A 27,134-nucleotide genomic window follows, 5' to 3' on the forward strand; every position below is an offset into this window, starting at 1 on the left:
AAAATACATCATTCAAACTGAGCCTGCTTTCATATTTAACATATGCAAATTTTATTCAAAATGGAGAAATTCTTACAATATTGATTATTCTTGATCATTTATTACTCACTGAAGTTTAACTGCCAAACCAATCGCCAAATACTACTTGAATTTTGAATAACACATCAAAGTTGCAATGTATATAACTGTATTTATTATTATTATTAACCATAACTGTGATATACAATATTGGAGTAGCAATGTAAATAAACGATGTTTTTGAAGATTCCATAATCATCATTTAGCACTTATCCAACATATAAAAATGATACATGGTGCAGAAGGTAGTAGGTTAAAAAAAATGCGGTACTTACGGAAAATCCCGTCGACCATTTTTGCCTATTAGAGAAAAGATGCCGAACTATGCAATTTTTCGTCAAAAATGGAAAAGTCTTCTTCAAACAGGCTGGGTTTGGTGTAACCTTTACTACAGGTGCCTCCTTTACGCCCTCTATATGGCATTTTCGAAAAAAAATTAAAATTTGGACCTGCCTACTACACAAGAGTACTGATTTTTTATTATTATTTGAGGCCAAAAAGAAGTATTTCACGAAACTTATGTTTTCTCTCAAAAATTAACACCTAGCGAAAATACTTGCTTTTACAGTATATCTCCTTAATAAAAAATAATGGAAATTTTTAATGAAAAATTAAATATAAATAAATGATAATATAATAAATTTGAAAGGAAAATAAGAATAGAACGTTTTTTCTTGTATTTAGTAAATGGGTTCTTTTGGTTTGGTGGGATTGGTGCCATCTCTTGTGGTCAACAGGATTTTTCATAGGTACCAAAAATTCTTTGTTAAAGAACCATTCAACGTCACTTGAGAATAAACCTTAGAGATATTCTAAACTCTGAAACATGATGGGAAGTTGTTTCCAGTGAAATCAAAATTTCCATTGCTGGTAAGTGTGTTCTTTATTTTTATTTGAAGTGGCTAAAACTATATGTATGTAAGATAAAAAATATCAAAGCAAACTTCAAAATTTAATTTACTATAAACCACTTTTATTTTCTATTTCATTTGGGAACTTGATCTATCTGTCCTAAAAATAGCGCTTAAATCTAAACTGTGTCATTTAAGTTAATCATGCGATCTTATGTAACCCTTAATGCAGATGCCTTTTGTCTCTTCGCATGTTTCCATCTTGCATAACAATGCACTTCAGCTTTGCTCTCTAGTCCGTTAAGATGTAATTAATTTTGATGGCTTGCTTTCTATATCAACAATATCAAAAATGTAAATCTTCTGAGGAAAGGCACGACTGGAGTGCCAAGTGATTGTGACCACAAATATCAATTGGAAATAAAAATGGAATTAAGCAATCAAAATTCTTTTTCAATATGGATCTAAGCACGCATCAACACTGCTCCAGCTTTTCCTTGTGTTCTTAATATTTCAATTAGTCATACAGGATTGGATTATCTGCTACTAACCTCAATGGAACATTTATGTCAACTAATCTCACATCATTTAACGAATGGATAAAATGAAAATGGAAAATATTCATCTAAATTCGCAGTTAGGCCAAGGTTACTAACATCGAAATATGATGCATCAAGTATGAAAGTGATTTAATGGCCTCATCAAAAGTGGTATTGAAGTGTGATTAATTTCTTTGGTTAAATTTATTCAAGTTGTTCCCATCTAGAAAATTTAAGTGGCAATATTCCGAAAACGCGTTTTGATGTTACGTGATGATAAAGTTTTTTCAGTTTTTCTCCAGCAGCATCATTATAAATAACTTACTCAATAATTGGTTATATTTTTGAAATCTAAAAGTGTGGCATTTTCTTACAAAATGATTTTAATTCGATGAATATATATTAAAAAAAATGTGGCACTGTGCTATGAAAATATCAAATCAAAATGGATAAGTATTCAAAGATTTTATTCAGTGAAGATTAAGATAAATCCAAAATTCTCAACAAGAAGATAAGAATTTTGAAATTATTTTGTAATTAAGATTATTGTTTAAAAATTTGAATATTAAAAATTTTATAATTATTTTGAGAATGATATCTATATGAAGTACAAATGAAATAATTATTACATGGGAGAATGTTAAATATTGTTAAAATTAATATACAAATACCAAAGATTTAAGAAATTGAATAATCATATTAAAATTTAGATCAGAATTTAATTAAGAGTAAAATATATTAAATTTCTTTGGAATTATGGTAAATGAATGTTATAATTATCAATAATTGTATGTTTAATATGAAGTATGAGGGAGTATTAGTTCAGAAACAGAAGCCTGTTTTACCTCTGCATAACTGTTCCTTTTACCTTTTTCATACAATACAATATAAACTTTGAAGGCTCCCACTTTATTTATTATATAGAATTTTTATTTTTTCAGATGATGGAGTGTGATTTTTTTTAATATAATGGAATGCTGTAGCGCAGTTCACTAACCACTCATGAAAATTTAATACACGAGTCTAAAGTGGATTTGCCTAAATAGCTGGATGTTCTATGTTTTTCTTTCTCCTGATGAGGAGGGACCTTTAATTGCCCTCGAAATCGATTGAGTGTTTCATTATACTTACCCTAAATACAAAGTTGGTTTTATGATTTTGATTGTCACATTAGCGTGTTTCTCTTCTAGTTCTAGTCTAGCTGGATGTGTTTACTAGGAGAAAATTGTGGGGTCTTCTAGTTTTTGAAAAATAAGAAAATTGTAAAATGTAATAAAAGTAAAACCATAATTTCAATCATGCTATTGCAAATGATAAAGTATTACTTATGAATTTGAAATTTGGTGTAAATTTTTAGATTTTAAGATCATTCATAATAATTTGTGGGTATATAAAATTTTTATAATTGTGATTTGGTGTGGAAAAAATTTTTGGAAATCCTCTCCTGAAATATCAAAATTATGATGTGAATGTTCCAGAAAAAAGAACTTTCTACAGATTGGACTCAAATCATCATAGGATTTTAAAAAATTATTATTGAACTCAAAATTTTACATATTATAATTTTATTGTTCAAAAGCTAATATTATATTTTGTACGTTTCAAAATTATATATCTCATGTTTTGCTACTCTAATGCTTTTTCTCTCAAAACGGCTTCTCTATCGCTCTGCCTTTTTTTTTAAAGGGGGGAATGTGTAAGATAAAAAATATGAAAGCAAACTTCTAAATTTAATTCACTATAAGCTCTTTTATTTTCTATTTCAATTGGGAACTTCCTCTATCTGTCCTAAAAATAGCACTTACATCTAAACTGCACCATTCAAATTAATCATGCAATCTTACGTAACCCTTAATGCAGATGCCTCTTGACCAATCACCAAATTGCAAACTAAAACTTTTCTCTTCGCATGCTTCCATCTTGCATAATAACACACTTCAGCTTTGCTCTCTAGTCTGCTAAGATGTAATTTCGCTGGCTTGCTTTCTATCTCAACATTATCAAAAATGTAAATCTTCTGTGGAAAGGCACGACTGGAGTGCCAAGTGATTGTGGCCACAAATATCAATTGGAAATAAAAATGGAATTAAGCAAACAAATTCTTCTTCAATATGCATACTCTTCCGGCTTTCCCTTGTGCTTTTAATATTTCACATATATATGAACTACCTTAAGACTTAAATTAAATATGGATGGATTAAAGCCATCGAATAACCTAAATTTCGAAGGTAATTTAAGTGAAAATTGGAAGAAGTCGAAACAAAAATTCCAGATTTACATGATAGCATCTGGTGGTATTACTAAATTACCTGAAATTAAAGTAGTTATTTTATTGCATACTATTGGTGAAGAAGCACTAGAAAGGTTTAATACTTTAATGTAAGTGAAGAAGATAAGAAGGATGTTGACGATGTAATTCAAGCTTTCAAAAATTACTGCATACCGAAAGCAAACGAAAGTGTTGATAGACATATATTTTTCTGTCGAACACAACATGCAGGTGAATCGTTTGACGACTTTTTAACGAAGTTAAAGAAATTAAGTAGTAACTCTCGGTTTGGAGAATTAAAAGACAGTTTAATTAGAGATAAAATAATAAGTGGAATTTTAAATAAAAGTCTTAATAATAAGGTTATTGAGAGACGGTCAGTTAACAATGGAGAAATGTATTAAAATGTGTAAGGGTTCAGAATTAACAGAACTTCAGCTGAAAATTTTAACTGAAGAAAATAAAAAAGAAGTGATGAAGCAGAACAAAATTCCACCTCCAGAGGGAAAAAGTCAGCCGCATAAGAAAAATACGGTGTAAAACAAAAGCAACAAAGTATTAAATCATCTGCAAATTTTCAAGGAATAATCCGAAACCACGTAGAAAATGTATAACTTTTCATAAGTTATACAACTGTCCTGCTTATAACAAGATTTGCTTATGCTATAAAAAGAAAAAATCACTTTTCTAAAATAAGCACAAATGTTAATGTTGTACAGAATAATTTAGAGCATGAACTGCTTTATAATGGTAATGAATATATTTTAGGATCAGTAGCAGATAAAAATCCATTTTCTAAAAAGAGAACAGAATGGCTTGAAAGATTAAAAGCAAACACATCTAAATATTTATGTGTGTTATTAAATCTAATTCATAAGTAATCTAAATATTTATGTGTGTAATAATGTGTTACCATTGCCTAAATTTAAACAATTAAATTTAAGAGATAAATGTTTGACTGAACCAAAAGTCACTTTAAATAATTCCAATGGTTCTAAAACTAATGCAGTTGGAAAATGTAAGTTCTCACATGAGACATCTAAAGGTGACAAAGATGAAGTAGAATTTCAAGTAGTAGCATGTGATAAAACTGTTCCAGTTAGTTTAAGTTCACCTACACTATAAAAATTAAACCTAGTACAAAGGATTTGTACAGTAAATCCTGAATCTAATGGAAAGTTACCAGAATCTTTAAATGAATATCAAGATTTATTTAAAGAAAATGGGAGTTTAACAGGATACACCTATCAAGTTAAATTAAGACCAGAAGCTGCTGGTAAATTACAGCTCAGTAGGAAAATTCCACTTAGTTTATTAAATCCTCTAAAAAGAGAACTGGCAAGAATGGAAAAAGATGCTATTACACAGAAAGTTAATCGACGTACAGAAAAGGATGGTAATTTGTTTAGTTCCTCAGTATCTTAACCAAAATATACTGAGAGAACATTATCACATACCAATCTTTGAAGAAATCTCACGTAACAAATGCAAAGGTGTTTAGTATTTTAGATTCAAACAAAGCATTTTGGCAAATTAAACTGTCAGATTTAAGTCATAAATTTACTAAATTTAATACTCTGTTAGGTAATTAATGTTTTTCAAGGTTGCCATATGGACTGAGTTCATTACCAGAAGTTCTTCACAGAATAGTTTTTGAAATTTTTTGAGATTTGGAAGATATTTTTGAAATAATATATATAGATGACTTATTAGTTTGAGGAAAAGATAACAAAAATTAAAGAATGATTTAAGATTAAAGAAGCTGTTGGACAGAGCCTGAGAAAAAAATTTTGCATGAACTCAAATAAATCAGCTAATAATTACTAAAAACTACTGTATGGTGTGGATTTTAGAAAATTTCCACTGTTCAATTCCTCTAATTGGCATGTCAAGAATTCCCAAGTGCAAACTTTTCATTTTTCAAAAACCTCTTCAATATTTTCTTCACTATCAGTAGCTATATTTTCTGGATTTAAAACCATACTATCTTCCATTTGTGAACTGCTGGTTGATTGATTTTACTTTCCAATAGTTGACTGCTTAATGGGGTATTATCATCACAATGGGGATCTCTTGTTAATCATTTCCATCTATTATCAGATCACAAATCTTCACAAATGCCATTAACTGGAACATTTTGCCTCCAACAGCTTGAAAAATCTACATCAAAACAAGTCTGTTTCGCCTAATTTTGAAAGTGAACATTCTTAAGCCTGATTTGAACCAGTACCATTTTTGCTTGCCAAGGTTAGTATAGAAGGTAAGTACTAAATATACTTTCACTTAGCAGACCTTGCTAGAGCTCCATAATCAAAAACTCTTTTCGATATAATCAAAATTTCTCACTCTGATCAGATAGGTGTAATAATGGCCTACAAAAAAATAATAAGCTGTATCAAATTAGAAAGTTAAGGAAGAGAGATTTGCTATATTAACTGAAATTACGTTTTTTGTAATCTAATTCTTTTGCCCCACTTCTATGCCAACAAAAGAAAACCAGTACGAGTCCTATTCCAAATAAATATCCCGAGGCTTCACTCATCGTTTAGGTCAAACATAAAAAACATTAACCCCCCTCCACAACCACAGCTGAAAGAAAGGTTGTGGCTAATGTCAATTAATGTATTGTCACTGGATATGATATGGTTCTCTAGCAAGCAGGTATTTGAAAGTTTTGTATATAAATCTCAGTTGGGAGAAAAATTCCTTTAATTTCCTTTTACATTTGCGTTTTTTAGCATTATATTCGCCATTCCTATATGTTGAAAAAAGTGGCTAGTGGTACGGAGTTTCAGATATTAGATCATCCCAAACTGGACATCCAGCTTTTGGACTTTGATCTGCATCAGTTTGTTGTTGCTTTATGTAGCAAAATATGGTATTTTTAGGAACCAAATGACTCCAAGTGGTTATCTCTGATTAAAAAATGATTATCTATGCATTAAAACCTATGAATTTTCCTGCTTACAGAACTGTAATTTCAATCAAAGAGGCATAGATGAGTTCAGAAAGCACTGAGTTATCTTTTCTCTTTATTTTCTCTCTTACTAAGATAAAAAATCTGATGTGTACACCACATGACTTCCTTGAATTGGAATATTAAATTATACGCATTTTTTCTTGCATTTCATTTAAACTTATTGGATTGAATTAAATCTACTTCGCCGACAGCGCATAAACCACAATAGAATAAATGCATTCTTTAAAATTCACTCTAGTATTTGTTTACCATAGCGACACTCTAGCGCTAGATTCACTTAACAGTATTAATAATTATATAACAGTTAACTTATATATTTCGTTCATATTATAACTCATAATGCACAAAATTTATATCATTTAAAGAATAGAATTATCTAATCGTTGCCACATGTTCAATTCAAATACTACAATAAAGCTAGAATGATGTATAAAAGAAATTAAGCAAACAAACAAACAAAAAAAGAAACAGTTTTTCACAGACGATTGAGTATTTCTCATTTAATTAATTCAGTTCTCACTTCGCGAGAAGGAAAAAATACATAAAAACTCAAAATATCTGTATTAAAAATTACGAAGTAAATCTTAAACGCTTATTTCCTCGAAAAAATTCTAGAAAGGATTAAGCATGATTTAAATAATAAATGAAGGCGTTATCTTTGTTGTTGTGAAGCTAAGTTTCTCTAGATTGGCAACAAATCCACTAGTCTCCTGTTTCAAATGTAAACATCAATGGCCGCCATTAAAAAAGGCTTAGTGGCAATTAAACAATTTTAAAATTGCTGATAATTCTAAAAATATTGCACACCGATTTACTAAAGGCATAAAATCCTTAACCGGAAGATAAAAACAACATAATTCAATCATTTTTAAAGCAAAAAATGTACAATTTACCAACATATAAGAGTAAAGAAACTGAGATCACTGAGCCGGGTAATAGAGTGGATATATATATATAAATATATTTATATACGTTTGGTGCAGCCGATTGCAACCCAAATACGAGGTGCACATCTACATGTTATAGCAGTCCTATATACAAAATTTCAACGTTCTGAGGCTACTCGTTTTTGAGTTATGTGAGATACGTTCGTACAGACGCCACGAAAAATTCTCTTCAGAATTAATTTTAAAGCAGTTTTATAATTTTTTTGAAGGAAAAGAGTATTTTATTCTGTCCTTACGTACAGATATCACGCAAAAACATCGTTAAATTGCATTCGATAGCGGTCAAAATGGATATTTTCGTTGAAATATGCTGCCTGAAACTTTTCGCGATTACAATACTTCCTTTTTATTTCGTACAAGGAAGTAAAAATGAGAAACGAAGACAGACAACAGCTGTTAGACAATCAAATGAATATTATTAAAATAATAATAAACAGATGCACACCAAATGAAAAAAGTATTCTACGCAAAAATTGCATGTAGAGACATAGAATATACGTATACGATTTCTGAATGTCAATTTGTTTTTAAATTATTACTAATGATCATACATATATAAACTGCAATATAAAATACTAACTTGTTCCCGTCTAGTACCATTTCCAATCTGGCCTTCAGAATTCCTTCCCCAAGAATATATATCTCCACATGTAGTAATAAGTACAGAATGATGACTACCACATGATAGCTGCAATAAATGAAAGGTGAACGTTAATACAAACCTATTTTCATAATTAAAAATGCTTGTGATGAGTTTATAGAAAATTTTTTATTCAAACTAAAAAATTTCAAAAATTAAGTAAAACAGGTAATAAAAGATAAGTTATTTATGAAAAATTCATATTACACAAAGGAATAAAGTATTTCATACACATCCAAAATAATAAAAGACTACTAACTGTAAAATACATGCTTTAATTTCTCGTGAATAACACTGCATGGCCAATAAAATGAATGAATGTAACAGTCTACACTTTTCAATAGAACTATAATAGTAATGAACAATGAAACGATAACAGAAATAGAATACCTGAATTATTGTATCTGCAACAGAAGCAGTATTGACTAGACTAGGCAGAAGATGACTTTGTTGCAGAGTTTCATTTACATCTCCAGATCTACGTAAAGCTGAGTTATTCATAATACTGCTAGCAACATAATTAGAAGATCGAGAATTTTGATACAGAATATTTCCTTGATGACGAGCTCTGCGTGAATTCTGAGCCTGCAATCTTAAAGCTTGCGGATTACATCCCCATGTATAAATCCTATTTGTTCTGCTTACAGCAAGCTATTGAAAAAAATGGTAAATATAATAATTACAGCAGGTTAACAGCAATGAAACACATGACTAATAAAGTAAATTAAAAAAGACTACCCCAAAATTATTCAAACACAAATACATCTGAACAAAGGTTGCATTTTAAATGCTTAAATCTACTTACAAGATTAAAAACTACCAACATTGAGCAACACACTCACAAAGCACAAGAAAGCTAGTTCTAGATGTTCCCAATAACACATTTCGTAATCATTCATTTCTTGTTAACCCTTCATCAGGCATAATATACAAGGCGTATATATCGTGTCTATCATTTTATTTAAATCCTCCCCAATCAGATAGCATGTATTAGACAGTTTCATTTACAATCTTATTTCGAAATGAACTCATCCCCCGCTTTTAACACTCTGCCTAATTCTAACAAACAAACCTTTCCACCACCCGATTTCCACTGCATATGCATTATTATATAAATACACTGCTCGACATTGAAAATTCAAAACCAAGACAGAGTGGTCAGAAAGTGATGAAATTTGAAATAAGTGATCTTTATTTCAAAATGATAGGATACAGAGCGAGAACGGCGTCGGCTCAGTAGGATGTAGGACCACCGTAGACAACGATGCACGAAGAAACAAATCTAGGCATGGAATCAATAAGAATGCGGATGGTGTCCTGAGGGATGGCTCTCCATTCCCTTTCAACCATTTGCCACAGTTCTTCTGAACGAGGCAGGGGCAGAGTCTGCAAATGGCGTCCAATCACATCCCATACATGTTTAATTGGTGACAGGTCAGGAGAGTACAGTGGCCAGGGAAGCATCTGTACACCTTGCAGAGCAAGTTGGCAGATGCGAGCACTGTGTGGTCGGGCATTATCCTGCTGAAAAATTGCATTAGGCAGCCCCTGAATGCAGGGGATTGCCACCGGTCACAGTACATTATCCAAGTATCGTTGGCCGCCATAGTGCCCTGAATACGAACTAGAGGTGACCTAGAATCTTAGGCAATAGCACCCCAAACCATTATGCCACGCACGGTGGGGCGTTCCACAGTTACTGCCAGATTAGATCTGTCTCCACGTCAACGCCACACATGTATGCGGCGACTATCACTCGATAAACAGAAGCGTGACTCATCTGAGAACACGACATTTCGACATTCTGTCATCCACATCGCTCTAGTCTGGCAACATTCTAAACGTTGCCGTCTATGCTGTGGGGTCAATGGCAGTCTTCTTAACAGATGCCGTGAGTGCAGGCCATGTTCAACCAATCGATGGGAAATGGCTCTGGTCGACATGGGAACATCCATGGTATCTTGCACATGCTGCAGAATTACAGTACAAGTGACTTGCGGGACCGCCACAGCTTGTCGGAGGATGCGTCAATCCAGGTGTGCTGACGTCACTCTGGCTGCACCTGCACCCCTCCTTCCCACATTTCCTTGTTCCGACCATGTTCGCCATAGCCGATGCACCCTGCTCGCATCCATGTGGGTATCAGCTGCGATTTGACGTACGGTCCAACCCGCCCTTCTCAGTCCGATCACCATACCTCTCGTAAAATTGTCTATCTGGCTGGAAGTGCCTTCGTTGACGGCGGCCTGGCATTCTCTCCTATTACACGCATCCTCAGAGACAAATCTGCACGATGGAGATAAAAAGTTTTTTTTTCACCCGTAGATAGTTGCCATTGCTCGCTTTCAAATCGTTGAGTTTGTTACTCAAAAATTCGTTAAAGTTTTACAAAATATGAAATCGATAATAAAACAAATTCCAAATGCCCATATAGTAGGATTACGTCATTCAACATTCGATGGCTCTATGTACCATGGTTTTATCACAATGCGAGAAATATACATACATTTATGCAGATTTTTCATTATTTAATTTCTCAAACATTCAGGACTCTAATATTTGGTGGCAACAGTTTGAAAAGTGAAATGGACATTTATAGTGATTCAACACAAAATCGCAAAACGAAAACAAAAGTCCTTCAGGGACAAAACCGTTTTGGACTGAATATGGACTATGAAGTATATATATGTGATGATAAAATTTAGTTTGGCAGTCAGGAGCTTTTGAAGAATCACAAAAATCACTTGATATTCCGAAAATACCTTTATTACTTGTGACACTTCACAATCTGGGGGGGGGGGGAATCTGCACCCCACAATTTTGATGATGACGCATTACATTTTAAACAAAAGCAGCAAAGGATATTCTTTTTTTACTCTACCTTGTAGTGTTTTTTAGGGTTACTATGTGAAGTTCCGTTATGCTTTGCATTGCTTTCATATATATTTCGCACGCTTCCCTTTATATTTTGGAAAAACTTTGCTCAGTTCTACTCTCCTTGTATAAGCATCAGAATTGAAACTAATTAAATAATAGCATTACTACGTGCTCCTTTTTTTTTTTTCAGTTACTCAAGCAAATAAATGAAAATGTTCATACCTTTTCATTAAAAATAATAATTTAGATGTGATTTAACTCTAACAATGGCATAATAGCATTAACATAATTTAAAGAAACACTTGGAAAATAATAAAAATAAACACAAACAATGAGTAAGAGCAAAAGTAAAAGCCTAAACTACCAGAAGGGAGCCCTCAGTTAGTTAGAGCATAGATGAGATGGACACATATCACATACCAATGTTGGTTAATTAAAGTGAGGTATAATTATAAATAATTAATTACATAACACAGTGAATCAATAAAAACGTCAAAAAATTAAGACCAGGGAGCCAAAGCTACTGTTTTAACAGAACAGGTTCTCTTAAGTCATTCTCATAGCTCATTCTTTGACTGCATTAAGGAAGGGGAAAATTAAGCAAACATTTTCAGAATTTGGCACTAGCCAGGGGGAGAAATATGTGAGGAAATATGGTATTTTATAAAATTTCCTTTTATTTTACACATTTAAGATAAATTACAGTCAAAAGTCGTTAATTCGGACACCCATAATCCGGACCTCAAAGCTAAACACTTTCTATGCATGCACCACATGCGCATAAGCGTTCACGCGTGTGCGTCAGACCTTTTACGCCTGCGCATATGCGTGTGCGCAAGTGCAGAATACGTTTTCGCGTGCGCGTTTTATGTATAACAGATGGTATAAGCTAAAATTATCTAATTATCTATTTCAGTTAATGTTGATGATTGCGTTGTTCCTTAATTTTCGAATTGGATCTGGCTTATTATTTTTTGCAGACTGTAAGAGCAATACTATAAAAGTAAACTTGAACTTTCGATTATGTCAAAAAGAATTTCCGATTCTGGAGCTCCCAAAGGATCGTACAAAACGAAAGTATGTTTCGATGTCCATCAAACAAAAAGTGGAATTGCTGCAAAAAATGGATAAATGCATGAAGAAAGTGACAGAAAGGTGATTTGTTTCTCTAACCATTCCGAAATCTGTTTATCAATTTCATGCTGCTCTGCAGAGGTGGGGGGGGGGGACATCGCGGTGCACAATAAGCTGGAAGTTGATCTGTCAGCACTATCCTCATCTTCAGGGCAGATGTTTTTATTTTATTCGGCTTATAATTCCTTACTAAATGTAGTGTTTCATCTCGATGTACTCCGATATGATTTAAATCAATTTCCTCGTCATTATAAATATCACGAATACACATCAAATAGTTTTCTGGTTGCAATTTCCTAATTCTGACTATGCGTAATGTATGCTTTACACATACGTGCATTGATAGAAATGTTTAATAAAGTAAACAAATAAATATTAAGTGTTTTTTTAGTAAGTTTTGATACCCTTTAGATCATAATTGCTCTTTATTTCATAAATTATGGTTTCATATTTTTAATTGTATAATTTCTGCATGCCATCTTACCAGATTTAAATTGATGATCTATAATCCAGAAAAACCCCTAATTTGGAATCGCCAAAGTCCCGACGAGTCCAGATTAAAGACTTTGTACTGTATAAAGTTGTGGGATGCATATCGCACCCATAATGATAATGTGTAAACAGGAATATGTGCCCTAAAAATTAGTTAACAAGAAATACAATTAAGTGATGGATACACCCACGTCTATCTTCAAGTGTCATCCTTCTAATTTTGTAGTAAAGTCTCTCCAAGTTATTAGAATGCAAGGAACCATTACTATTCCATTGAAGCTATTTCTAAATCATCTCACTACACATATACACTGGTATGCAAAAATTAAGGACGAAGTCAAAAAATTAGCATATCAGCTGAACGAAGAGGCAGAGCGGAGAGAAAGACCAATCAGGAGATTAAGTAAGGTGACGTACGGTAGCACATGCGCAGATATGCAGGTAGATGTAATGGGGGAGTGTCTGAGTAGTATAAAGCATGTTGTCGGTGTAAGATCAGTATTTCTGGCAAAGAGATTGCACACCGTATAGCAGTTAAAATCACACCGAGTTGCTGCCTCAGCGAGAAGTGGTGAATAATCAATCTGTTAGATGACATCTGGATGCTTTTACCCAAGGTCGAATCATTGGGAAGTTGGAAGAAGCCCGCAGTGTGACAAGTGTGGCTGCAGAGTTCGGAATTGCTCACAGCATCGTTTCACGACTTTGGAGACAATTTCAAACTACCGGAACAGCTATCCGGGGGTTTAGTAGTGGTCATCCACGAGGAACCACACCTGTAGATGACCGGTATATTGCCTTACAGGCCAGAAGAAACAGGCGGCAGACAGCGGGAGAAATCGCTAGACACACGACACAGGCGACAGGACGACCAATATCGCGTTTTACCGTGGCCAGAAGACTGCACGGTGGTGGTCTGTTTGCACGACGCCCTGTACGGTGTGTACCTCTAACGCCTGCCCATCGGAGAAGGCATTCTCTGTGGTGCCGGGAACACCGGAATTGGAGAGATAATGAATGGGGACGAGTACTCTTTACAGATGAGAGCAGATTCAGTCTGAGTAGCGATTCTCATCGCATACTCATCTGGAGAGAGCGGGGAAGCCGAAATCATCCCTCGAACATCATTGAAAGGGACAGGTATGGAGGTGGCGGTGTTCTCGTTTGGGAAGGCATCATGCTTGGTAGTCGTACAGACCTTCACATTCTGACTATGCGTAATGTATGACTTATATCGTATCTTCGACGCAGGTTCAGTCAACGGGACCCGTTATTGTAACGAGATTCTTCTTCCATATGTGCGTCTTTTTAGAGGTGCTATGGGTCCGCAGTTCCTTTTCATGGACGACAATGCACCATGTCATCGCACAGTAGCTGCCGAACAGCTCTTAGAGAGTGAGGATATTGAACGTATGGATTGGCCGGCATGATCTCCGGATCTTAATCCCATCGAGCATGTATGGGATTTTCTAGGCAGATGCTTGGCAGCTCTTACCTTACCCCCAGTAACGATTCTGGAGCTTCGATTGGCGCTGCAAGACGAATGGGCAGCAATGCCTCAACAACTCATCGACACCCTCATTCTCAGCATGGGCAGACGCTGTGAAACCTGTCTAGCAGTCAGGGGAGATCATATTCGCTATTAAAGACCGGATGTTTCTTGCTGGACACCCATCACAGGGATGTTTCGGCCTTCAGTCGCATTGCGCTCCATGCTACCTTTTCAATAAAGCTTCTTTTTATCCCTCTGATTTCTTTTTTAGTAAGTGTTGCTTACATTACTCACGTCCTTACGTATTGGGGATCTTACGGTATTAAATGTGTTGATTTGGAAAGCTTTTGTACAAAGTTATATTGAAAAAACCGTCTAGTCCTTAATTTTTGCACACCAGTGTATATCAATCGAATTAGCAAAGAGGATTTTAGCATTTTCTTAGTAGAGAGCACATTTTACAAACTTGAACACTTCACTGATTCTGGCCATTAACATTCTTAGCAGCATTTATGAATGTTATTTTGTTGCAGGTTGCAATAATTTAATTTCTGCTACTTTCATTAGCTTAGAACAGGTAAGTTTTAAATGATTTAACAGCTAGTCTTCATTTTAGATCTTCAAAGAACATGGAAGTTATTGGTGATTTAAAAAGAAGAGGTGGTTCCAAACTTTATAAAGATTTACAAAATTTGAGGAAAATAAAGCATTTTGTTACATCCAAAGCAGGGAAAAAAGTACTTAAACGTCTCAAAATAGAATACTTTTAATTGAAGCAAAATTTCACTAAAAATCAAACGATAATATATGACTCCTGTCATTAAAAAGTATTTTTTTTTAAATAAAGTATTCATGTTAGTAATAAGTGCTGTTTATTTATACAATGCCACTTATTTACTGCGAAGTAGTTTCTTAGTTTAATAATTTTCTTAACATTTTTCTTTTTCTACTCTTGCACAGAAAAAACAATATATTTAGTTTCACTGTGCATCATTCCATCACATTACGCCAGCTTTAACTCAAAGCAAACAAAAATACTTACAACATGAAAATGACCAGAAGCTATTAACTTGATACGTTCAGGAATATTCACAAGTTGAGGATAGCTATGTTTGGATACAAATCCCGTTCCAAGCTGACCAAACATACCACATCCGAATGTATACACTTCATCCTTAAAAATCAAAATTTTATAATAAATACAATGTTTTTTGCACAAAGAAAACAAAGTTTTAAAGTGAGAGCTTTTACCTAAGCTGTTATATGCATGGATATACATAGATAATAAAAAAATTGGATAACAAAAAAATGACTCTTTAATCTGTAGCTTATACAAGGGAACTATAAAGCAAGAACTCAAAAGTTTAATGATACACAACAAATTGTTTCAGATAATTTAATAAAAAAAAATTTTCCCACATCTGTTAGGTTTCTTCTGGGAATATGTTTTATTCCTCTTTTTTAAAATGATGTTTATGCAAAGTGCATGTAAAAGTTCTTCAGTTTTTCAATGACGAAAAATAACAATGCAATTGAAGATAAAACTAGCTCTCAGTCTACCATAAATTTATTGTTACCAAAACAAGTGTGGTGGGAAGGAAACTGCTGCCTCTGAGAGTTTTTTATTCTCCTTTTGTAGAACTTCAGACCTCTGCAGTGGAAAACGTTTCCCACACTATCTTAAAGATTGTACTATTCCTGTCCCTGAGGGAAAATGTATTGAGTGAAATAAGTGGTATCACATTAGAGTAACATCATTTGACATGCTTAAGGTGAATCGTGTCCACTAGATCTGATATACTGCTTTTAGATCTCTTTTTTTTTTCTATCACTTATCACTTCAAAGTAATGTGCAATGCCCATATCACAGCCTTTTATTAAAAAAAATGAACAATCCTTTAATGCCGTGTTACCAGCTAATGTGTACGGTCAAATTATGCAATGCCCATGGTTAAGCTCAGTTTGTTCAAGTTTTACAGCTTGTTTATGCATTCCAGTGACCTACCATGCATAAAACTAGCTCTTTCCCCTTCTTTATTACTTTCTTCCCATCTTCCGACTAAAGACTTCTACACCTCTGATCAACACTGTGCTGAGTTTCATTATGTAAAATACTAAACTCCACTAACACTGCCGCTGTTTTGCAAATAAAACTTAAAGTAATTGCAACTGATTCTTACAGAACTGAAATCTTTAGGAATTGGTATAATCACAATATCCACAATCATTTACTCTATTGAAATATATATATATGTGTGTGTGTGTGTATAAGAGAAAAAAAAAGAATACATAAAAGATTAAATTAGCAACTTAAATTTCCCTTCTCAATTCTAAAAATAGTAATCTCTCTGCACTGCATCATTTCGAGAATAATCCATGTTCTTGCAAAATTTTGATGATGTAAATGGAAATTAAAACTCAAGAAGCCAATAATAATTTTACAGAAGTATTAACTATCCAATCAATGTTCTCATTGAAAACCCAAACTAACTCAGTCTGAATTATGATTTCACCCTGAACATACTGCACTTGCTTTCTAAGCTCTGACCTAGCTGCACGGCAGTCTGTCTGCTCCTTCTATATTACTGCAAATTTATTTAAAATGTAAACTTTTTGGAATAGGCACAATTAATATGCCAATTTCTTTGTGGCAGCAATATGTTTGTTGAAATAAAAAATGAACATTTAATCTGCCTTTGCCTCCAATTTCCTATTCATTATGGATCAACACTTCTACTCCATCAAAATGCTTGTCATTACTTCTGAGTTGACAGGATGAATCTCTGCTGCTAATCCCAATGGATAAAGTACCTGAAAAATATGACAGCAAAATGTGTTGATTCCGGAATCAAGAGTAACAGCCTTCTCATGATTAAATAGTGTACCGTCAAAAAGTATTTCCATCAGCACAATCATTGTGCATATAGTGTAAATATATAAAGTGAAGAGAAATCCATTTTTAAAAATTAATTTAGCATAATGAAAGTTAATTAATTCCAAGTATTTCAACAAATTTAGCGATTTTGGAGGTCACTGTTCTTTCTGTCAATAATTTATTACAACAGCGATTTCATCGTGTAATTTATTCACCAGCAATCTTCTCTATTAAAAGTTAGTATAAAGTTGCTTTTCTCGTCCAATCTGAATTGAAAAATGGGAATGATTTTTCCTACACGATTTATTCATCGACTAATTTCTAAGTCTGTGATATGAGTTTTTTTTAAAAAGGTTACATTTAGAGCAACTAAAAATATCAAATATCATACTAAAATTGCTAATCATCATTATTAGATTGAAAATCTGAATACATATTGCTGTTTTTGCTTGTATTGGATTAAAATTATAGTATTCTTTTATGAAAAATGGTATTAAAAACTTTGTTGGTGGTTTGAGTTCCGTATTTTAGATCATTCCAGAAAATGGACATCCGGATTTCGGACTTCGTACAGTATATGCACCATTTGAGTGATTAATAAAAGATGTCTGTAATGCCATCTTTTATTAACTGAATGCAAATGTACAAAATAATTTTTTGAATGCTACATATCAGTTTGTAGATTGCCTTTAAATTCTCTAAATATATTGAAATCTTCTTTATAAGAAAATTTTGTTTGTATGGATTCAATTATATCCACGTTGTTGTTATCTATGTATTTCATGGAAGAATGGTTGCCAGAGCCTCAAGGAGGTTGGACTTCAACTTTCTACGCCAATTTTGAGGGAGAGCACACTGGAGGGTTGTCCGAGGATTTTCCACCCCTCTCCTTTTCCAGCAAACCACACGAGCAGACTTTTGCCTTGCCATATACCATATATGCCAGTGCCCCCTTGAAGCAAAGACACTATACATTTACATATATCCATGCCTTCTCTGGGATTTGAACTCAGGCTCTTCGGTACCACAGTAGGCTCTCCTATCCATTATACCGTCAGGGTGGCAATTATATCCATTACAATTTAATATAATATTTGTATAATACATATATAAAATTTAAGATTCTCACATTTTCCATTTTTTCTGTTTGATATCAAACTGCTTATCTTCGCTTGATTGCAATAATAATAATAATAATACCAGTGACCTGGCAGACTGCTGGATCTGAAAACATTCCGCACAACATAAGTTTTTACATTTGCTTTCACACTGTAAAAATTAATGTCTCTCTTTTTATTTTTTTCTCATAGCAATGATGAGGTATACAAAGGCCATGAGTTAAAGTCTAAGAAAAGATAAGGCAAAATTTTAAAGGAGTCCTTGCTCCAAACTTCTCACGTCTCCATAATTTAGGAATATGTTGCTTAGCAGTATAATAAATTTGCAATTTAAAAAAAGATACACACTTCTAAAAAATATTATCAACATTTAACATATATCATCAACATTAACAACAGCAAAAACTATGACAATCCTCAAATACCATAGGTTACATGGTTTAATACACATTTTTTTAATTGCAATGTTATTTATTCATAAATAATTTTTCTATACACAGATAAAAATTTACATTTTAAAAACTTAAATTCATGAATACATAACATGAAAAGGAAAATCAGATTCTTAAATAGGAAGAAAAAACAAACTGAAAGGGAAAGAAGCGGAAAAACGGAAGAAAATATGTTAAAATACTACAGGAAAAGCAGTATGCATTTTAAATTTCTTACATTTTGACTCAATACAGCACTATGGCCTTGTCCTGCACAAATGGAAACTATAATAACTTTTTTCAAGGATTTGACTATTTTAGGTAAATTGAGATTTTCAGCATTTCCATGACCCAACTGACCATGAATACCCCAGCCCCATGAGAATACTCTGTAAAGAAGGGGGGAAAATAAGTTATTCATATCTAGAAATACATACATAAAATATTCAATATATTTATACATACATGGTCACAGGAAAGTGTTCATATACTTAGGTACTTGTGTACTAGCCAACACAAAATCATCACCAAAAATACCATCCATGAAACTGATTCCCATGAGTGTTTGACAATCCTTTACACTGTTTTGGTTTCTTTAACAAGGATAAGAGTTTTTCCTTTTTCTTTCTCTCTCTCTTTTTTGCTGTTGTTGTTAAGCAATAGATTAATTTCTGTCTCCCCTAATGCATAAATTCCAGTTACAACACAATATGATGAATGATATGCAATGAAAATGTTATGTTACAGCTGATAATTTGTTAAAATAGGAACTAGGAGTTGGTTGGAGGGATGTCACTTGCTTTCTTATTTAGCAGAATTTATCTGAAAGCACAGATTATCTATTGAGAATAATAATTTGATACAGCTGACAAACAATACCAGCTGTTGAAGCGGTGGGGAAAAACACTCTGTTTCACTGATCTGCAATGTTGAAAATATACTTCATTGCCAAAAGCCATTGATTATTGGAGGTGAAATGGTGCACATTGATTAATACACAAATACTCATACTTATTACTGTGATAAACAGCATTTCCTTAGTTAAACTGTGGTCTTATCATAAGTCATTTTATCAGATGACAGTATATAAGGTGTTTGATAAAGTAGTGATAAGCATTATACACCTAAATAATCACAGCAGATATGTACCTCCATTTACAATAAATTCAGACATACACTTAGATTTAAAATATAAAACATAATTTTATACAAGTAATTTAAAATCCATTGGCCAAAGGATTGTTTTCTTTTTAATTATCTAAGTCTTTATGGTTCTCGTTCCAATTAGTAAAATATTCATTATGAAGTTAAACAGAAGTTTCATATCTTTACAATGAAAACTCACTGCAGTACATGAAACCATTTTCACTTTCATCGGTGGCTAGCAACAAATTTAACAGCAAGAATTACTTTATTCAACAGGGATACACTAAACACATAAATAAGAAACCTCTTTTAGCAAGAGAAACCTTCGGTTTTCTTGTTATGATTTTCATAAGTTAAAAACCATAACTTAAGTACTTGTTGTATTTTAATTAGTTAAAAATAGAAATTCCTACAACATCACATGCAAAATGTACATAAGTACAATTAATCAATGGAGTTACGTGTTGCAGGTTTGACAAATTGAAACTTTATAATGACATAAAATAAAGATAACTTGAAATACACAATAAATAATGCAAATATTATAAACAATATTCTAAATAAATAAAACCAATACAGTCAAATACCAAAAATCCGCGCTGCCTCTCAAAATATAAACAGTTAGTTTACAGGTTCCGGAAACCGCAGCATTGAGTACGAAATATCGAAGAAAAAATACTTACCGAATAATGACGTCATAATTACAAATAATAATGAGTCATAACAGAAATACCAAATTATCAAAATAAAAAAGTTAAAAAAATAAGATAAAAGTTTCCCCCCCCCTCTAATCTACATCGAGGTAAAAAAGCAGACGATTCACTCAACTCTTCGTTCAAGTTCACGATTCACATTGTTGTATTTTCTGAGCTTTGTCATTTCACGAGATGGTTTAATGCTGCTTTTTTTTCATCTGGATATTTTGCGGATAAATTAAGAATATTTTAAATTTCAGCCCTTTTTAATACATTGACAGAGAAGAAATGCACTCATGATTTTACTGCTTGCAATGTTGAAAAACGTAAACACGTTGCATTGATGGTAACACAAAAAGTGCAAATTCTGCAAAAAATGGAAGCATGCGCTACTTTTCGATTTATAGCAGAATGGATATAATTATATACGGAAAACTAAAGAAAAGCTGTTGAAATTTTATAGCAACAGTGATTCTAACACCGGAATTCGAAAAAAGAAATCTGCATGAGAAATTGCATAAAGCGAAATCGGCAGAACTTGATGCTGTGTACATAATACAATGAATAATATAATCAATTTATATATGTAATAATAATTTAATGCATATAATAAATTATTGCAATAATGTATATAATAATTTAATTAAATTTATCTAATACGCCTTATCTATTTTGCACTTTTAGTCAGAATATTATGCTTTATCTCTTCTGTCCTGAAATCCGCAAAATCCTAAAATCTGCACAACCTCCTGTCCGAAGCATTGCAGATTTTTGGACTTCTACTGTACTTAATAATACAGAATAGCCAACATTACATAAAATACAAGCAAACAAACAGTAATATTTTTTTTAATACTATTATTTTTCCAAAGATATAGTTTAAATTTAAGAATGGGTGCTGCTTTATCAAAATTGAAGAGCAGAGCGATTAATTGCTTAAATAAACATCTTATGTTTCGTGAATGTATCTTAAATTTGGTTGAAAAATGAGTTTCCGTTACTAAGATTGTAGGGTTTTCCTTATTTTGCACAACAAATTTATTTTAAATTTATACCTTTATCTGAACTTCTCAACTTGCCCTCACAATCTCTCGCCAGGATGTAAATTGAAAGTTAAGTGAAGTGCATATTTAAATGGGTAAATCTCTGAGTTTAGATGAGTGTGTTTTCGCTAGCTAGGACATGTTTCATTGTTGCTTCGCTGTTATGGTAGTAAGCCTCTTGGCCATTCAGGTTTATCATCCCACCTGTTAGGTTTTTGCGAGTCCACCTGTTAGAAGTAACTTGTGTGCTATTCAGCAGTACTTATTTTAGATCTTGACTTGAATTAGACTCTACGTTTTTTAGTTTTACTGCAAGTCTGACGATGCCTTTGTAATGCATGAAGAGCGTGCCTTTTCTGATAACTATTTTGGAATTTTCACCTTTTTTCTGTGCTGGTAGTTTTTCATGCCGGTGCAAGAATTCCCCAGGTTCATTGTAGGATCTAATTAAGTTTATGTGGAACAACATAGACAGAACTTGCAAGTGATGCCCGAATTTTTCCGAATTCATGGGTGACAATGAAGCTGCAGTTGAGCTAGCTTCACCGACTACACCAGCTCCTGGTAATATGATGGAAGGCTTTGGTTACCTCGTTCAAAGATTGCGGTCCTCCATGAAGCCCACAGTAACATTTGACGGAAGAACATCGATCCCTGGCTTCCTAGAAAATTTAGCTAACCATTTTTTGCTTTATCCCTTTCCCGAAGTCCAGAAAATTATGATAGCAATGACCACCTTACGAGGACAGGCATTAAGCTGGGTTTAAAGGCATCGGTAAATTTCGTCTGGGAGAGACTGGAAGCCCCACATATATGTCTGCAAATTTTAAAGCTGCTTTGGTAAAAGCTTTCCCCATGGCCAAAGACAGAGCTAGGCTTGAGGTCGAATTGTACAGCAAGTACCAATTGAAAGTTGAAGAGTTTTCTAACTTCATTTTACGCAAGGTCCAAGTCGTTAATTTGTTATATGGTAAAAAGTCGATGAAGAATTAATTTAAATTACATTGCCACGACTACTGTTGTAAGTTCAGGATTATATTGAAGTGAGAAACCCCAGCACTCTAGGACAATTGTTTGAGCTGGCGGTGAAATCTGAGAGTAGGAGGGTAGCAGAAAGTACGCGTACGAGAAGTTTTGGCCAGAGACCAAACAGACAGTTTTCTAGGCCACATGTGGAACAAGCAAAGAAATTCTATACCGGGAATAAATTTCAAGATAAAAAGAAAGGTGATTGCCAAAATATGCTGCAAGGATTAAAAAAGGGAAGGCAGTTTCACAAGGAGTTAAACTAGGATGGGTGGCTGCTGAAAAGGGGGTACAGTCACCCCATTCCAATAAAAATCCCTCATGAGTTCAGTTGAACACAGTGATGATAAAAAATTTCCTGTCGGAACAATTTTTTCGAAGCAATTAAAAGAAATTATAGGTTATTTAAGACTCAAAATACTAAAGTTATTGCAGTGCATGGCAAACATTGTGCATGTATAGGTAAAGCAACATTCAATGTGAGATAACGAGACTAAAAAATCTATATATAGTTCGAAATCTGCAAGCTTCGGTAATTTTGGGCACAGATTTTTTAAAAAAAGCGGGAGTCAAATTAATTTTCAGAATGAGACTCTGCAACTACAGATGAAGCCGCTGGAAGTAGAAGCTGTGGAACTGCCTGAATTGAACTTGGAGCATGTGAAAACTGAAGATAGTGAAGAGCCCATGAGAATCAGGCCATATAGATACGATCGCCTTAAAGAAAATATTAGAGAGCAGCATATTCAACACATGCTTCAAAAAAAAATTATCAAACCTTTAAGTAGCCTTTATGCGAGCCCCGTAGTGCTCTGCAGGAAAAAAATTAACTGCCTCCGTCAAGTTTTAAAGCCTGCAGGCTAGCTATCGACTACAAGAAACTAAACAGTTTAGCCAAATACCCCATTTATACCCTGCTTATCATTGAAGAAGTAATATAGAACATTTAGGTCCATCAAGTACGTATCCACAGTAGATCTTACCTCTAGTTTATTCCAGATAGTGATTTAACCCAAGGATGTGCCGCAAACGGCATTCAACACGAAAGCAGGCACTTATGCTTTTCTTAGAATGCCTTTGGGCTTATGTGAGAGACCCGGCGACTTTCCAACGAACGATGGACATTATATTAAGACCTGTCCTCGGTAAATCCACATTTATTTATCTTGACGATATTGTCTCAAGCGAAAATATTGATGAACACATAAAAGATTTAAACGAAGTTTTGACATTACTAAGAGATACAGGCCTAAAAATAAATGCTAGTAAGTGTAAATTTCTGGCAGAACTTAAGTACTTGAGCTATAAGATTTCAAAACACGGAATTGAAACTGAGGATTTGAAAGTAATTGCAATAAAGAATTACCCATTGCCCAATACTACGGAAAAGCTCTCTCCTTTCTTAAGCATGTGTTCTTACTATAGAACATTTATAAAGGACTTTGCACAGTTAGCTGAACCGCTGTTACAATTGAAAAGAAAGAAAACCAGATTTTCGAGGACAGCTGAGGCTAACAAGGGAACTGAAAAACTGAAAACTGCGCTAATTCAAGCGGTTGTCTTAAAAATTCCCAGAGGGGGATGAAAATCTCGAAATTTCGGGTGATGCTTCAGATTTCGCTGTAGGTGTGGTTTTCGCACAGAATAAGCAGCTCGTGACGTATTTTTCAACAACCCTGGCTGAAACTCAAAGAAATTATACTGCAACAGAAAGAGAAACTTTGGCCGTACTTTTAGCGGTACAGAAATTCAGAGTTGATTTTGGTACGGCACCAATAGTCGTGTATTCAGATCATGTTGCCATGGGTCGACTTTACTCCGGCAAAAACGACTTATAAGATGGGCATTAAAGTTGAAAAAGCCAACTTAATTGTTAAACACACACCGGGAAAGGAAAATATCGTGGCAGACACATTATCTCGAATAAAATTGCACGAAGAAGGAAAACAAATTAAATGCTCCATATTAACATCAAAAGTATTAGATTCCAGGGACACAATTATTGCTGAGTTAAAAACAGATCCAGAGCATCGGCATATTTATGCATACTTGCGAGACCTGGATAATTTTCGACATTGATATAGTGGCCACAAGGAATAGAGCACCAAACTATGAAATAGTCGATAAACTATTATTTTATACTAAAACAACAAATGAGAATAGTGAAATACGGCCAGTCATTCCAGCCAGGTTGCGAATCAGTGTTTCAGAAGAATTACACGATGCACCTAGGGCAGGTCATTTAGGCATTCGGAAAACGGCACAAAGAGTGTGCGAGGCTGTTTCCCCCCCGCAACTTCAAAGAGTGGTTACGGATTATGTCAGGTCCTGCCATACATGCCAGTTAGTTAATGATGTAAATTATAGCCTGGCCGGGTATCTAAATAGTATAAGAGCTACTTTTCCAAATGAAATAATTGGTATTGATTTATTGGGCCCATTTCCAAAAAGTGAACGTAATAGAAATAGATATTTATTAATTACGACCCATCATTTCTCAAAATGGTTAGAAATAGTCCCCCTTAAAAGAGCCTCAGCGAAAATTGTAGCCGGTTCGTTTCTAAATAAATATATTCTAAAATATGGTGCACCACTTAGGGTAATAACAGATAATGGCCCCCAATTCGTTAATCAAATTTTTAAGAAGCTATGTGCAGGGTTTGGCATCCCCCAGCATAAGATGGCTTATAGACCACAGTCAAATATCGCCAAGCGCGTAGAGATAGGAACATAGTTAAAATCATATGGAGCTATTTAAAACGTATCACCGATGCTGGGATGACTGTGTAAATGAATTGGCGTATGCCCTCAGAATGGCCAAGCACGATACCATGGGAAAGACTTCTTGTGAATTATTTTTGGAGAAGTAAGATAATTACCCCCTTGGATAAACTATTCTTTGTCCAGAAAAGTGAAGCAGAATTTAAACAAAATGATATTCAAAAGTTGATTAATGATGCAATCAAAAATTCAGACATAGCCAGAGAAAAACAAGAATTGTATTATAATAAGAAAAGAAGAGACTTTAAAATAGGTGACCAAGTATTGAAAAGGAAACATGCATTGTCTTGTGCTCCACTAGATAAAATGTCTACATTTTTCTTCAGATTTGAAGGTTCCTATGTAATTGAGCCTATTTGTGGGTCTGCACTATATTTAAAAGGAAGTAAAGAAAGCAATATCACTGCCAATGTGTATCAAGTAAAAACATACTATGATCGTAATGAGATGCCTATTTTTTAAGATATTTTACAGGAAGCTCCAAACACAGGTGAAGGACCCTCAGCATCACAAATCCTTCTCCCAGGAACAAAAAGGAAGGAAGCCAGAGTCTCGAAGCTGGATGGAAAGAAGCTTTGAATTGAGGAGCTGAAATGTATGAACAAGTGATAACTGGAAACACCGCAAGGGAGAAAAAAGTATCTGAGAAAAGAAGGGGAAACTAAACCCAGCACAAAATCTACCAGCAGGCAAATGGGGAGGAAAAGGCAACTAAGACATGAGAAGTTAGGAATCCAGCCACTAAGAAAGGTAGCCAAGAATTGGTTAGCAACTCAAGTTTCACAGATGAAACGTCGATTAGAAGAGGAGATTTTGAAGAGAAGGAAATACCTGAGGTAAGGAGGAGATCCCATGAATATCCAGCCGAAAAGTCTCTGGCCAGTCCAAGGACGTTCTTCGGCCACAGCGCATGCAGATGCGGAGCAACATCAGAAGGTAGTATGGGACAAAGTTCTGAAACGTAAGCAGCCACTAACGGACAGCAATGGAAACGGACAGCCCCAGCAGCGGATCCAACTCAGACAGCTGAACCAAGTTCTCTCGTGCGAAGACTTCGTCAAAAAGAGAATGATAGAATTTGCCAAACAAAAGATCAGTCAAAATTATTCTATTTAAAATTATTTTACAGATAGTGTGAAGAAGTTTGAAAACATTTATTTCGGTTAAGAAAACAATGTTTATTTAATGTAGCAATTTTGTATTTAGCAGACTTACAATTTTGTATTTAGCAAGAAGCTTACAATTTTGTATTTAGCAAGAAGCTTACTATTTTGCATTTGCCAAGAAGCTTAATATTTAAATATTATGCAAGTAATTAAACATTTTTTGTATTAAGCAGGTAGCTTTAAATGTTTATAAGAAACAAGAAATTTTAGCAAATAATCTTGGCAGATTTAGAACGAAATGTTAACTTTGGCCGTTGAGACTGTGATAAGAAAACACTTGTATGATATCAAGAAAATGAACTTCGTTACTCATAAAAATTTTTAGAAATTCATTACATGTAATTAATTTATGGTTATTTTCAGCTGAGTAAAGTAGGAAATTATTTATGTAAAAATGTTTGAATTCTTAAATATTTAAAGTACCCTCATGTCCTTAAATTAAGGATAATTCAGAGTCACACGGAAATCAAACTCTAAAATAAATATATCACCTGTAAAATCACTACACACATCTTCAAGAATCATATGCAAATTTCAGGAAGTAACCAGATGAC

At 33.9% G+C, this 27,134-nt stretch overlaps 1 protein-coding gene across 4 annotated transcripts in view; it reads right to left on the reverse strand.

Moving 5' to 3' along the window:
• Positions 1–27,134, reverse strand: part of LOC118196406 (uncharacterized) — a 338,914-nt gene that overhangs the window by 59,152 nt on the left and 252,628 nt on the right. For all 4 annotated transcript variants that reach the window (XM_085807758.1, XM_085807757.1, XM_085807756.1 and 1 more), the window contains 4 exons: positions 18,962–19,112; positions 15,342–15,473; positions 8,695–8,955; positions 8,245–8,352 (listed from right to left, as the gene is read on the reverse strand). In XM_085807758.1, the coding sequence (XP_085663884.1) occupies positions 8,245–8,352; positions 8,695–8,955; positions 15,342–15,473; positions 18,962–19,112 (652 nt within the window). The remainder of the gene's footprint in view (positions 1–8,244; positions 8,353–8,694; positions 8,956–15,341; positions 15,474–18,961; positions 19,113–27,134) is intronic.

Source organism: Stegodyphus dumicola, chromosome X1, assembly GCF_044657685.1.
Source record: "Stegodyphus dumicola isolate Sdum_Otavi_A_Nest chromosome X1, ASM4465768v1".
Classification (NCBI taxonomy): domain Eukaryota; kingdom Metazoa; phylum Arthropoda; class Arachnida; order Araneae; family Eresidae; genus Stegodyphus; species Stegodyphus dumicola.